Here is a 12,396-nt window from a genome sequence, read left to right on the forward strand (position 1 = left end):
CACTGTCTGTTCTTAAATTCCAACATTAATCAGCCAGTGACTAATTATAGTATTGTTTATCTCGACTCGTCCTAAGTATTCTTTGCCTCTGTCTCTTCCCCAAGCTTTCGTTTTCAATTTACTCGGTTTATTCGTGGAATTCTCGCTTTATCAACATTTGTCTCAACGCTTAGTCGCACTATCGTCAAAGTTACTGACCTAAAGCAACGCCAAAGGGATTAAGAACTGCCCCTCGCACACTCATACTCAAAAATACATTGAGATAATATGTTTACATATGCATCGGGTTCGCATGGTTATATCATGTCGTAAACTGGCATACTTCCGGTCTGATCCGCAGCATTCCAGGCCAGTGCAACCCACAGAGACAGAGACTGACTGTAGTTGTAACTCTGGCTGTAGTCGTAAGTAAGTATAGTATTAGTATCTCTGACTCTACGCCGAGTCGTCCAAAATCGAAAAGAGCGCACAGAAAATGAAACTGAATCGGAATCTGAAACTGATTCATGCGGCGGATGTTTGTGGGCGCCAGTCGGTCAGACTGGCAATCGACGATTGGCGATCGACGATCAAAAGCATTTGACGGTTTGACTGGAGGCTGTTGGAGCTGTTGAGGCTGCTGGAGATTGTTTAAATGTTGTGTGTGATCTGGTGACGTCACACAGCTTGCAGCTGCTTGACCGCCGAAACTGGCGATTGATATGAAACAAACACAGCGAACCTGACCATGCTGAATGACTGACTGACTGACTGAGTAACGCATCTGTTTGCTAAATACAATGCCTCAACACGTTTGACATACGCCATCGGATGGATAAAAGAGCGTAATCAGTTGGTGGTGAGGTAAAGAAATAAATAGTAAATTTACTTTATTATTTAGTATACTTAATTTGCGTATACGTAATTTTAGTGAAGCCTGTTGAAGCATATAGCATATCTAGGAATTTATCCTAGATTACAAAAGCTAGAGCTTTAGACTGAAGATTTTGTTCACAATAGCTAAATTATCACTCCAATCTATTCATAAACTTTCATTCAACATTTTCTATTTAGTAATGCCTTTTTCCCCTGTTACAAATGTATCTACCATATCTTATGATATCTCCTAGATTATAAGAATTAGATCATATTTTCTTCCTAAACTTATTCTGAAACTTGCAGTAAGTAGTTCCTATAAATGAGTAGCTTAACAGGGATATCATAAATGTTGGTTTTTTTTATAGCAAATCCTATCCAAGGATCTATGTTATCATATCTTTTGATAGAAAGCTAAATACTTAAGATAAACTATGTATAGCCTCTATTTGCTTTTTCAGAAACTTTCGTTTGAACAATTGCAAAAGTTTCTTCAAAGAGTGCTTCACAGTCGAATTCGCTTTATTCCGTGTCTGTTGAGTTCGTTCTTCTGCCGTCCGTTGCAGGTTGGCGTAGCGTGTGACTCAGCTTACCAGTCATCCAGTCATCCCATCCAGCAGCCAACAACTGTTTCTGTTCTCCACGTGCTGTTCCTAAGACACCTACGCTAAAAAACCAAAAATCCTTTTGACGTCATTCGACGACGGGCTGCTCATTCAGTTCTTGAAATGCTCTGAAAGCACATCATTTAATCGCACAGGTGTACTTAATTATCTCGCAGTCGTGAGATGGGATTCTATTTAAATCCTCCAAAAGACATAAAAAGAACTAGTTCTAAGAGATGGTTAACATTTTGAGAATTTATAGTTAAAGCTTTTTGCGGTAATGAGTGGTAAATAATAAGTCATTAAGGATATTGAAAAGAACTAGAACTAGAACTAGAACTAGAACTGAAAATAGAATAGAAAATAAAATCAGTTCAATTCTGCGACAACATAAAACAAATGTATTATTTGCAGAGAATAAATCCTTTTTATGACGGGAAGTTATAGATATAATATTTCTCTCTTGATAATAACTAATAAAGGTAAGTTCAAAAGGGACTAGAGATAGCGAAATTTAAAGGAACTAGAACTAAAGCCAGATCATTCCTTGCAAATAAAATAATTCGATTACTATACCCAGAAATTCTCTTGTACCTTTTGAAAAAACTACAATTTTCATAAGTATCATATAAAATTGTTTATTACTCGATTTACTTGTAATCCTAACTTTTTTCGTGTATCTCAAAGAAACCTCGCACTGATTTTTTTGGCATTGCATTTTCTTTATCTAAAGTTTTCAAAGTTTTTCCAAACAGCAGCCTCTTCATTTGATGAGCATGTATTTTTAAACTAGAGCGTTAAGCTGAAAATGAAAATGTGCTGCCTTTTTCTCAATTGGGGCCGTGAGGGGCTAACGAAGGTTAATGCGGCTGTATTTGACCTTTGGGGTCAAGCGGGAGGCAAATTAATTGCGGGAATTGAGCAGATCTTACGCGATGATAATAATGAGCAAGATGGCGATGGCGATGATGATGATGATGATGATGACGATGTGTGGAGAGCTTTGAGCTGCTTTAGGGTGACTGTAATTGATACAAATACGGAGAAAAAAAACATCAGCGACTACAACTACAGAAAAAATCATCCAATTGCAGCCAATTGAATCAATAAACCAAAATGTGAACTTTCCAAGTTGATTTTCAATTGTGAATTGTTGTTATTGCTGTTGTTGTTGATGTTGTTGTTCTTGTTGATGTTTGCTGGCACTTCCGTTGTTCTTCGCTTGAACGCATTCGCGTGCTCTGTCCCACTCGCACTTGCACTCGCAGTAGCAAGTTCTCATTGGCTTTCCCATTCCCGTTGCCACTGCTGTTGCCATTCGCATTCGCATTCAGTTGGCAGGGCCGTTAATTATGTTGACCCAAGTAATTTGTAAATCAAATGTGGAGCGTGTGGACGTGTGGGCGTCACATAAAAGTGCGCCGTCATCATCGGCCCAAACTGCCACTTGGATATTGTAATTTGCCACAGCTAGCGAGCGAGGCGGCAGCACGAAGCCCACGCAGCCAAGTTGGCCTGGCCAAAACTGTATGTATGTATGTATGTATGTAAGTACATAGCCAAAAGTATATAAATGTGTACACATTTTATTTTTGATAACGCGCTACGGAATTGCACGCCCACGCAAAAGCCAGGCACGCAAGCGGCGACGTCGCTGTCGACGTCGACGCCAACGTTTCCTTTCCAGCACGCCATTGCCATTCACCATTCCACCCGCGCCCTAGCAGCCGCCGCTGCAGTGGGAGCGAGACACAGCATTTTACGCATTCCAATCAGCCAGCAAAAATGCCAACGTGGGCGATTTCCATTTCCCTTTTTAACTGCCGCAGCGGCCCCATGTTTATATCTACCTAAGTGTCTGTATATACGCGCCTATTGTCAGTGTGTATGCGAGTGTGTGTGTGAGTGAACGTGTGTAGTAAAACAGCTAAAAGTTATGAATGAAAAGCTGTACCAGCCGCCGCAGTCGTTTCGCGTGGGTTGCGAGAGCTTTGCGCACTGGGGCGTTGTAAGCTTTTTTGCTGTTGTTCTTCTCATTGTTGTTGCTGTTGCTTTTGTCTCTTATTGAGTGGCAGCTGCTCAATACCAATAAAATTGTACTACAAACATGCACGAGCGTGTAAAAACGTGGGATTTACTCTCGTTATACACAACAAATATTGATTTAAAGTTGGCGTCATCTGCAAATGTTTTTCTATCACACAAAGAGCAGTTTTAAATTAAAGAAAAATGTATTTATCACTTCTTTTACGTTTAAGTCTGTTTCTACTGGTTTTATCTACAATTAATATATTTTTAATGGCTGAAAATAATTGTATTGAAATTTAAACTGTTAAATTCGATTTGGTTTTAATTATTATTAGTTTTTGTTGTAATTTGCTTTAAATTTGAATTTCAGAAGATGAACAATTAACGTTAAAGTGCCATAAAAACTGACCGTTTATAGCAACACTTAGCTGGTACAACAACCATTTTATAGCGCACGTTGCCCACTTGTTGCGCTCATGCTTGTTTGCGCAAAGTATCGATGCCCAATCAACTGTTGCGCTCAAAGTTCCAAGCAGAATTAAGCTATACAAAACAATGCGCTTGTGTTAAGTTTGCATCGTTCAATTCTGTTATAAATGAGAATTGACTTTAATTATTTTAAATTTAAATAAGAAAAACCCATCTTTGCAATCAACAGCTGTTTTCGTGGGCATGCAATCGATTGTGCTGCGCAGCCCTGTTGCGGATAAGCATTCGATATCTATTGCTATGTGTCATCACTAATGGGTTCATTAGCTTTTTGTCTCGTCTTTGCCCCTCCAGCTTCAACGAATCCCACATTCCCCCCCAAAAATTGCTTTTTGGCTGTGTTTGTATTGTTTGCATTAAAACAAACGGCGTCGAACGTCGAGGTCGTCTGCCTTACTTGATATATATATTTTTTGTGAATTTGTGAAATAGTCTGCGTCATTTCGCACGCGCCAGACAAGAAGCAACAGCAGCGAGTGCAACACACGTAAAATACGAAAAATAAGCTAAATTTCAAATTGCAACCGATGGAATCGGATTCGACGGAAAAAGAAAGTGCGGCGGCCACGACAGAGTTGCAAGCGTCGCCTCAAAGTGAAAGCGTTGTGGATGATGAAGCTGTAAAAGGAGTAGACGCTGTTGAAGCTGGCAACGGAAAAGGAGAAGGAGATGGGGAGGCGACACCGCCGCCAAGCAAGCGGGTGAAGCTGCAAGAGGAGGAGCAGCAGACTGAAGGGAACGGGGAGGACCAAAAGGATGATGATGATGAGGAGCCACCGCAACTGGTTGCCGTGGAGCGTGTGCAGAGCACACAGAGCAGTCTGCGCAAATTCAGCCGGATACCCGTGTTCATTGTGGACTATCACAACGATGTGCTGGAGTTCATCTATCGCTGTCTGGGCACACGGCATCTGCCGCTTGAACGGAATGTGCTGGTTCACTTTGACTCCCATCCTGATTTGGTGGTGGCACGCGACATCCCGGCCAGCGCCAGTTACGACAAAGACACCATGCTCAACGAGCTGAGCATCGAGAACTGGATCATGCCCACGCTCTATGCAGGTAAAACCTTTCCTATCCTTTGCTGTTCAGTTTGCATATAAAGATTTCCCTCTCTCCTGCTTTCAGGTCACTTTAATCGCGTTGTCTGGCTGAAGAACTCATGGTGCCAACAGATTCCCACCGGCAAGCACGAGTTCCGCATTGGGCACAAAGATGATCGAATTGGCGTCGACTGTCCGCTGGATTACTTCATGGCCGAGGGCAATTATTGCACCACCGACGAACTCCAAGAGTCGCGTCCGGTACAACTTCAGGTGCACGATGCCGACACCGACGATTTGGATCCCACACAGTTTTTATCGGCGGCGGATGCAACTGGTTTCATACTCGACATTGATTTAGACTTCTTTAGCACATCGAATCCGTTTCTGGAGATCTACAAGGATGCCAATTGCTATGCCCAGCTCACCGAAATCTTTCACTTCGACAGCGTGGAGCCAGCGAAGCAAGCGGGCACCGCAACCATTGCCGATTACTGCGCCACGGCGGAGACACGGCAAAAGCAATTGGATGCACTGAAACGCATCTTTTGGCACCTGGAGGAGCAGCGCAGTTTCGATGGCTTGGAACCGCCAGATGAGACAGTTGTCACGCCACAGATCTATGCGAAAATTTTGCAGCTAGCGGAACAGTTGCAGGCCAAGTATCCGGATGATGAGATCGATTGGCTGCTCATCTTCGATTCGGGCAGCACCACAGACAACAATGGACTGCCGCATCACATTAGCACCAAAAAGGAGCTGGAGGATTACTTTGCGCACTTTAAGCGCTTCCTGCAGCGTCTGCCGGTGCCACCAGTGGCCATAACCATGGCGCATTCTGCCCAGGATGATTACTGCCCACAGGATCAGGTGGCGTTCATCGAGGAGCAGGTGCTGCGACTGCTGCGCGAAGTCTTTGGCGATAAGCTGCACGAAAAGGCCATTCTGCACTACATGGACGATCCCTGGGATGTGATGAAGCTCTAAGCTGCCTCTGTCCCATTGTCCACTTCACTCACGTCAAGTCTGAACTGAATCTCTTTCACTTGGGCGTGCCGATGATTCCAAATTCCATAAAAAGAAAAGATTGCAGCAAAGAAAACAGCAACGAAAACTCCATGCTAATTTAAATGAGCAAAGTAAACTTACTTAATATATTATAAACATACGAAACGTATTTATTAAACATAGTAAACACATACACTTACACAAACACACACATACACATAACATATACAATACATATGCTACATTTATACAAAGTCCCCTAAGCGTGATTATAAATTTATCGCAATAAACTAGATGACAATTATGTAGACCAAGTGTTATAATTATATGCAGCTTGGAAGGTTATAATTTTATCTGTTTTCGGAGCCAAGATAAATTTAAAATTGGAGATCATATATAAATTTTATATAAACTCAAAAACCTTTTTTAAAACCTGTTGTGTTTTCGATGTACTATTTAATTAACTTTTAACTTTTATGACTATATTTTATCAAGTGTCAGAAAATTCTAAAATTTTACTTTTTTAAATTGAAATTTACAGAAAATTTTATACATATTTCTTATTAACTACTATACGGCTTTCTCGACGATATTTTAAACGAAAAAGTGAAGGAAATATTTAAAAATTCATTTATTCATTGATTTTTTTACAAAAATGAAAAATATAATTTAGGTATGGATAGTTTTATTTAGAATTATATATATTTTCTTTTTTGGCTATTACTTAAAACTTTTAACTGAAATGAGATTGATTACTTTAGTAAAAATATTTCAGGTTGAAAGTTTTCCTAATTCTCTTAATCACGTTAAGTGAACAACGCATAAACTTCGCTAAAGGAAATGTTTGCAAGGCTTTTGTTTCCCCCTAAATGCAGTTGTTAATCGATAGAGTGCCAAAGCTTAGCTGCAGTCGCTTTGGAAGCCTTTTGGAACACAGACGACGGTGAGTAACTTAAATACACTTTATTCTTAACTAGAAATCTCTCTTGGCAAGGCTTCTATAGCTCCTCCTTCTCTCCTTTCGTCTTCTTTTGCTTCTCCCCTTTCGCTTTCTTGTCCTTCTTTTCCGGCTTCGGCTCTGGCAGCTGTTCCTTGAGGCACTCGCGCTCCTGGCGATGCTTCAGCACATGCTCCTCACACAAATGCTTCTGCAACGACTTCGTCTCCTGCAGCTTAAAGTACCAATCGCTAATCTCATCCTCGTATTGCTCCAACATGTTTTCGCATTGCGTTTTCATTTGAGTGACCTCGACAGGCGGTTTATCCCACAGCTCGTAGGGTATGCCAAGGTCGACCTTGACGCCCTTGTCCACCAGGCCGTGCAGCGTCTGGAATGTCTGCGACATGCCCTTAGCGAATCTTGTGCTGTCCGTGCGCTCCTTGTGCAGATTATATTCGAGCACACGCTCACACACGTTCTCCAGGGATTCGAGTAGACGTAATTCGCTGCGTCGGTACTCGGTGCGCTTCTTGGGACGCACATCGTCCACGGAATACCCGATCTCAATCACATCGTGCGATTTGCCGGTTTCACCGAGGCGCGCCTCCAATTCAGCTGCAAGAATTTTGCAGGCTTCGCAGCGATTTGCATAGCGAACGCCCTGTTCTTCCTCGGCGGTTTGTTGGCCATATGTTGCCGTTAGTTGAATCAAGGCCACCAATGAAAATATAAACAAAGGTCGCAACATTTGGGACAGTTGCTAAAAACAGCGACAAAAACTGACGTGTGATAATTGATAACCTGCGACTACTTTTTGTTATTGCGCAGCTTCTTGCAAATTTGCCATTCACATAAAATTCGTCTAAATTCTGCGCGGTATAAGAAATTAATAACATATTAATTCTACAAGCAATTCAATAGCTTATTATAATTTCATTTATAATTCTAAATTATTGGAGAACTTACAGTCAAACCTAATTAAAAAAAATAATATTAAATAGCTGTGAATTGCAACTACAACAGCAAAATAACTGTTATCGATAACTTGTTGCTGGTTTAAAAGCTGGCGATATCGAGCGCGCGCTGTTTAAACTGATTGCCAAGGGCAACACCGCTTGCACTGTGACCAAAACAATGACAAAATGCTCCCCAATCCCCAACAACTAGCCACCCCTTTTGCCAGTCAAATTCCAAACACTTTCACTTGGAGACTGCCGTCATGTCGTACAAGAGATTCTATGTTCGACTCGAGCTGCAGCTTCACGCGGTTGGTAGCCAAAGTTCTCAACAGGTTTCTCGTTGCTTTAAAAAGCCTTTACTATTTTATAGCTCACTTGTCCAGGGGTTTGGCTTTGCTCGCACGGCTATCTGGAGGCAACTGTCAAGACACTTGGATATTATTTTCGCACAGGTGCCATGGAGCCTCGATTTCCCATGCTGTGTCACGACCACTTCAACATGGAGGGCTACTTCAAGAGCGTCGACTCGCTGGAGAAGATGCGTGAGATGCTGAACGCCGAGCAGCTTGAGATAACTTTGTGGCAAAACGGAAGACGCCTAGCCTACTACATAGGCAAGTTAGCCGATGTGATGCAACCACCTATTCCACGCCTCAGCTGTGCCCACAATCACAATGTGCAGCTGCTAATGAAAGCGACGACGGCTTTTCCAGGCATTCTGGCACCCAAGGTGGAGCTCTCAGCTGAACTGCAGACGCAGGACAAACAGCGCAACAGCTGCCACATTGATCTGCAGCGTCCCCTAAACAATCGTCATGTGGAGAGCCGTTGCTTAAGCCGCTTGGAGATGCCTCGTAAGCAACAAGCTGTGTGTCATGCCAAGCAATCCAATTGCTGGCCCAGCAGCGCAAGCTGCAGTTACTCCACATCGCCAGGTAGTCGGAGACTGTCGACGTGTTCGAACAGCACTCAGTTGAGTGCGGATTCACAGACCTCCAGCTGGACGCAGTGGAGCCATGCGACTACGACGGACTTGGGTGGCACAACAGAGCACCAGAGCAGCAGTTGTCACATTTGCCAGGCTTACAGTCGCTTATTTGACCATGTTTAACATTAAAATACATACATGCACTTATAATTTAATTTGAATAACAATACAAAAAATGGACTTAAAGATAGACAGCAAAATCAGACTGCGCAAAGACTTGCGCAATGAGTGTAATGATGAGATTGTAAGGCGCTGCACGTTCCAGTTCCGTCTCTTGCAACACATTCCGATGCAGCACAGCGGCGCGTCCAATGCAACGCAAAGTGCTGAACACGTGCGGCTCCAGCGGCAGATGCAGACACACCAGGGTGGCATAAAGCCATCGTGCCAGCCAAGTGTCGCGCCATAAATCAACGGGTTGCGCGCTGGCCGAGGTGCTGGGCTCATCACAGGACTCCTGCTCCGGTTGCAGCCACTTGCAGAGCAGCTCTAGCAAAAGCTCCAAGTCGTTTTGGCTTAGACGAAGCAAGGTGCTCAGCAGCGGCTGTTGTTGCTGGCAGAACTGCAACCATTTTGCGGCATCTGTAGTCAATGGTGGCTCCACTTTTTGGTCATAGTGCTGAGCATCCAACTCACTGCGCAAGGTAGTGACACGTTGACGCGCCTCCTGGAAACTCTTGACTTGAACATTGCGCCACTCTGGTGTTGGCAGCAGGCATTTGTGCGGTGGCAGTGGAGGCTAAAGAGAATTCACTTTACTCAATTGAGGACAACAATACGCTAACAACTTACGCTTGCAACCATTTCGATGTTGTTGCACACATCGCTTTTAATTTTGGCGGAACGTTTGGTCACAATAGCTGGGCAACGTTTGCGTTCGTAAAGCATGTGCATTAGATACTCCTCGCCGGTCTGCGGCTGCTTCTCGGGATCAAAGTTTTCATCTGGCTCCTGTATTTCCAATGCTTGCAGCTGAAAAGATTCCTCTTCGGTTTGCATTTTGATTAACCAAATAAACTACCAAACAATTCAGCCGGCAATTAGCGTCTATCGAACACATGCAATTTGTATCGATGGCTATCACTCGTGCCTTTTATCGATAGTTAACAGCTGTTATAGCGATTTCTATAGATTTTGCGCGCTTATCGCCAATCGAATTTAACATCTAAATTTGAATTGAAATTAATAGGCACTGTTTTGTTTTCCAACATTGTACGTAAGTAGTAAAATGAACCAATTTTATATTTGATTAGCTTTCTCTTGTTTGTACAGTGTCAATATATTTAATTTATTTATGTAACGCTCTGCTTGGCCAATTTGCTTATGCAGTGAAAGCACTTGTGATATTGTCAAACATAAAAGTTGTATGTCCCCTTCGGCCCTAAGTTGCGCACTTGGAGGCACAAGCAAATAATAGGCTATAAAAAGGTCATTTCATAATTGTCTTATGAAGACTCAGGTGGTGCCGACAAGAATCCCTTATTGTTCCGGGCGGACAGAACCTTTTGTGAGATGGCTATAAAATAGCCGTAAGAAGAAACTTGCCCTCAATTAGCTGTCAAGCACAATTCACAACGCTGTGAATTGTTGTATTCTGAGAGGGGACGCAGACTCTACGAGACGAAACTGCTTTGGATGGCATTTGTATTGTCTGGACTCTGCACTTTCTTTGCTCTGCATCGAATGGCGATGCTATAGATTTGAAAATTGTTTCCTGCGCGCATAGTTACATATCAAAAATGTTTATTAAATTTGTGCGTTAAGTGAAGTCACATTTAAAATTCATTAAAAACAGTGCCAAGGCATTAGCCAAGGGCCAGCAAAAACAATCACAATAATAACACAATAAAATGGAGTGCAGGAAACGCACACACGTACACACGCACACAGACAATTGTGTGCATGTGTTGGGAGAAATTTAAAATTGAAATTGCAAACTGCTCGACCAAGTGAGCTTATGCGTGTCATAAGGAAATCATAAAAGAATTATTAAAAAGCTGTAAAGGGCAACAACAACAGCTGCTATGCATTGAGCTACACCCTGTAAAGTAATTGTAAGCGGGACTTGATCTGCAGGAAAGAGTGCGAGGGAGAGAAGCAGAGCGAAAGCTTTCTGTTTGCTTGCTTTTCGCTTGCTGCATAAATAGTTTTCGTTTTCTACTTTGCGTTGTGATGCTCGCTTTTTGTTACTCAGTCTAATATACCCTCTGGGAAATGTGAGCAAAGGAAATGCGCAAAAAAAACTGAGACAGACAGCCAGCCAGCTAACGGTAGACATTGTGTCGCTCTTGGCTGTCGTTGTCGCTGTTGCGCTGCTGTTTATGTTTCTGTCGTTCTCTCTCGCTCTCTCTTGCTGCTTGCCATCGCGCTGTCCACTCGCTTTTGTCTGTTTCCACTTGTCCCCAATGTGCGTGTATGTTTGTGAGTGAGTGTGTGTGTGCGTGTGCAATGCCGATGGGAAACAAAAATGCGATGCAAGCTGCTGTTTTTTGTTGCACTGTTGCACGAAGCTCGACTTTTTCTTTGGCTCGTAAAATGCTTGCACAAAAGGGAAATGAGCAAAGGCAAACTAATTTCCATTGTTGCAGGAGGCAGTTATGTTGTGACGACGTATGCATAAAATATGTACACGCGTCTCTAAACCCCCAAACACACACACACACACACAGACGCACACTAACACAACAGAAAGTGTTCAGTTGTCTGCCCAATTTGGGCATTTATTTAAAACTTCGTTTGTTTATGTGTGTGTGTGTGAAAGTGCCTCCAAAAAGTGCCTACCAAAATATTTGTGTGTGTTTTTATCAAAAGTTATTTACCCGCAAAATTTGTGCTGCGTGGGCCCTTTAACCTTTTTCTCTGTGTATCTTTAATCATTTTTAATTGAAATGCGAAAAGGTCTTAAAAATTTCAAGATACGAGAAATGCTTTTCTCCTTGTACTTGCTTCTTCACTTACTTACTTACTTTGTCTTTGACCATTTCTTTGCTCTTCTTTGGTAATTTACGCCTCGGCTAAAAATAATTTCAGTTTACAAAAAAAAGCTCATCCTTTTAGGTCTTCGATTGGATTTTTTCCCCATGCTCGAAAACTTGCATTTTTTTTTTTAATTTACACTTTTACGTTATCCTTCTAATTAAAGTTAATCAAATTTGAGATGACTAAGCAAAATATAATTTACAACATAGTATACAAATACATATAATTAAAATAATATTTTGATTTAATTTTATGCGGAGCAACAAGTTTCAATTGAATTTTTTGTGTCGCTAAATTTTTCATCAGTTACACTTAAATGGGAATTGATTAAAAAATCGAGATACCACCAAAAAATTATATACAATAATATAATATTTAATAATATTGCGGTTCTTTAGGTATTTAAATTGCTTTTTCGCCTTGCTTTAATCTTTTCCTAGTTTTCTTATTAGGCTAAAGTCTAGTTTTTCTCCAACTAAACATAACTATAAAAATAAAGTAG

At 41.9% G+C, this 12,396-nt stretch overlaps 4 protein-coding genes across 4 annotated transcripts; 2 read left to right on the forward strand and 2 right to left on the reverse strand.

Annotated features, from left to right (window-relative positions):
* The first annotated feature begins 4,253 nt into the window (after nucleotides 1-4,253).
* LOC132791501 (UPF0489 protein C5orf22 homolog) lies at nucleotides 4,254-6,332 on the forward strand. Its single transcript, XM_060800447.1, has 2 exons — nucleotides 4,254-5,039; nucleotides 5,106-6,332. Exons 1-2 carry the CDS (start codon nucleotides 4,505-4,507, stop codon nucleotides 6,005-6,007), a joined length of 1,437 nt encoding a protein of 478 aa, XP_060656430.1. The 5' UTR covers nucleotides 4,254-4,504; the 3' UTR covers nucleotides 6,008-6,332.
* A 303-nt stretch (nucleotides 6,333-6,635) lies between these two features.
* On the reverse strand, nucleotides 6,636-7,824 carry LOC132791378 (protein canopy homolog 4). The gene has a single exon (XM_060800268.1). It carries the CDS (start codon nucleotides 7,714-7,716, stop codon nucleotides 7,027-7,029), a length of 690 nt encoding a protein of 229 aa, XP_060656251.1. The 5' UTR covers nucleotides 7,717-7,824; the 3' UTR covers nucleotides 6,636-7,026.
* A 216-nt stretch (nucleotides 7,825-8,040) lies between these two features.
* On the forward strand, nucleotides 8,041-9,038 carry LOC132791376 (spermatogenesis associated 6-like protein). The gene is made up of 2 exons (XM_060800266.1): nucleotides 8,041-8,235; nucleotides 8,298-9,038. The coding sequence occupies exons 1-2, from the start codon at nucleotides 8,188-8,190 to the stop codon at nucleotides 9,036-9,038; spliced, it is 789 nt and encodes a 262-aa protein (XP_060656249.1). The 5' UTR covers nucleotides 8,041-8,187.
* A 4-nt stretch (nucleotides 9,039-9,042) lies between these two features.
* Nucleotides 9,043-9,971, reverse strand: LOC132791377 (protein Gemin2). Its single transcript, XM_060800267.1, has 2 exons — nucleotides 9,708-9,971; nucleotides 9,043-9,654 (listed from the first exon to the last, which is right to left on the reverse strand). Exons 1-2 carry the CDS (start codon nucleotides 9,912-9,914, stop codon nucleotides 9,097-9,099), a joined length of 765 nt encoding a protein of 254 aa, XP_060656250.1. The 5' UTR covers nucleotides 9,915-9,971; the 3' UTR covers nucleotides 9,043-9,096.
* Between the last annotated feature and the right edge of the window lie 2,425 nt (nucleotides 9,972-12,396).

The sequence above is a fragment of the Drosophila nasuta genome, chromosome 3, assembly GCF_023558535.2.
Source record: "Drosophila nasuta strain 15112-1781.00 chromosome 3, ASM2355853v1, whole genome shotgun sequence".
Classification (NCBI taxonomy): Eukaryota; Metazoa; Arthropoda; class Insecta; order Diptera; family Drosophilidae; genus Drosophila; species Drosophila nasuta.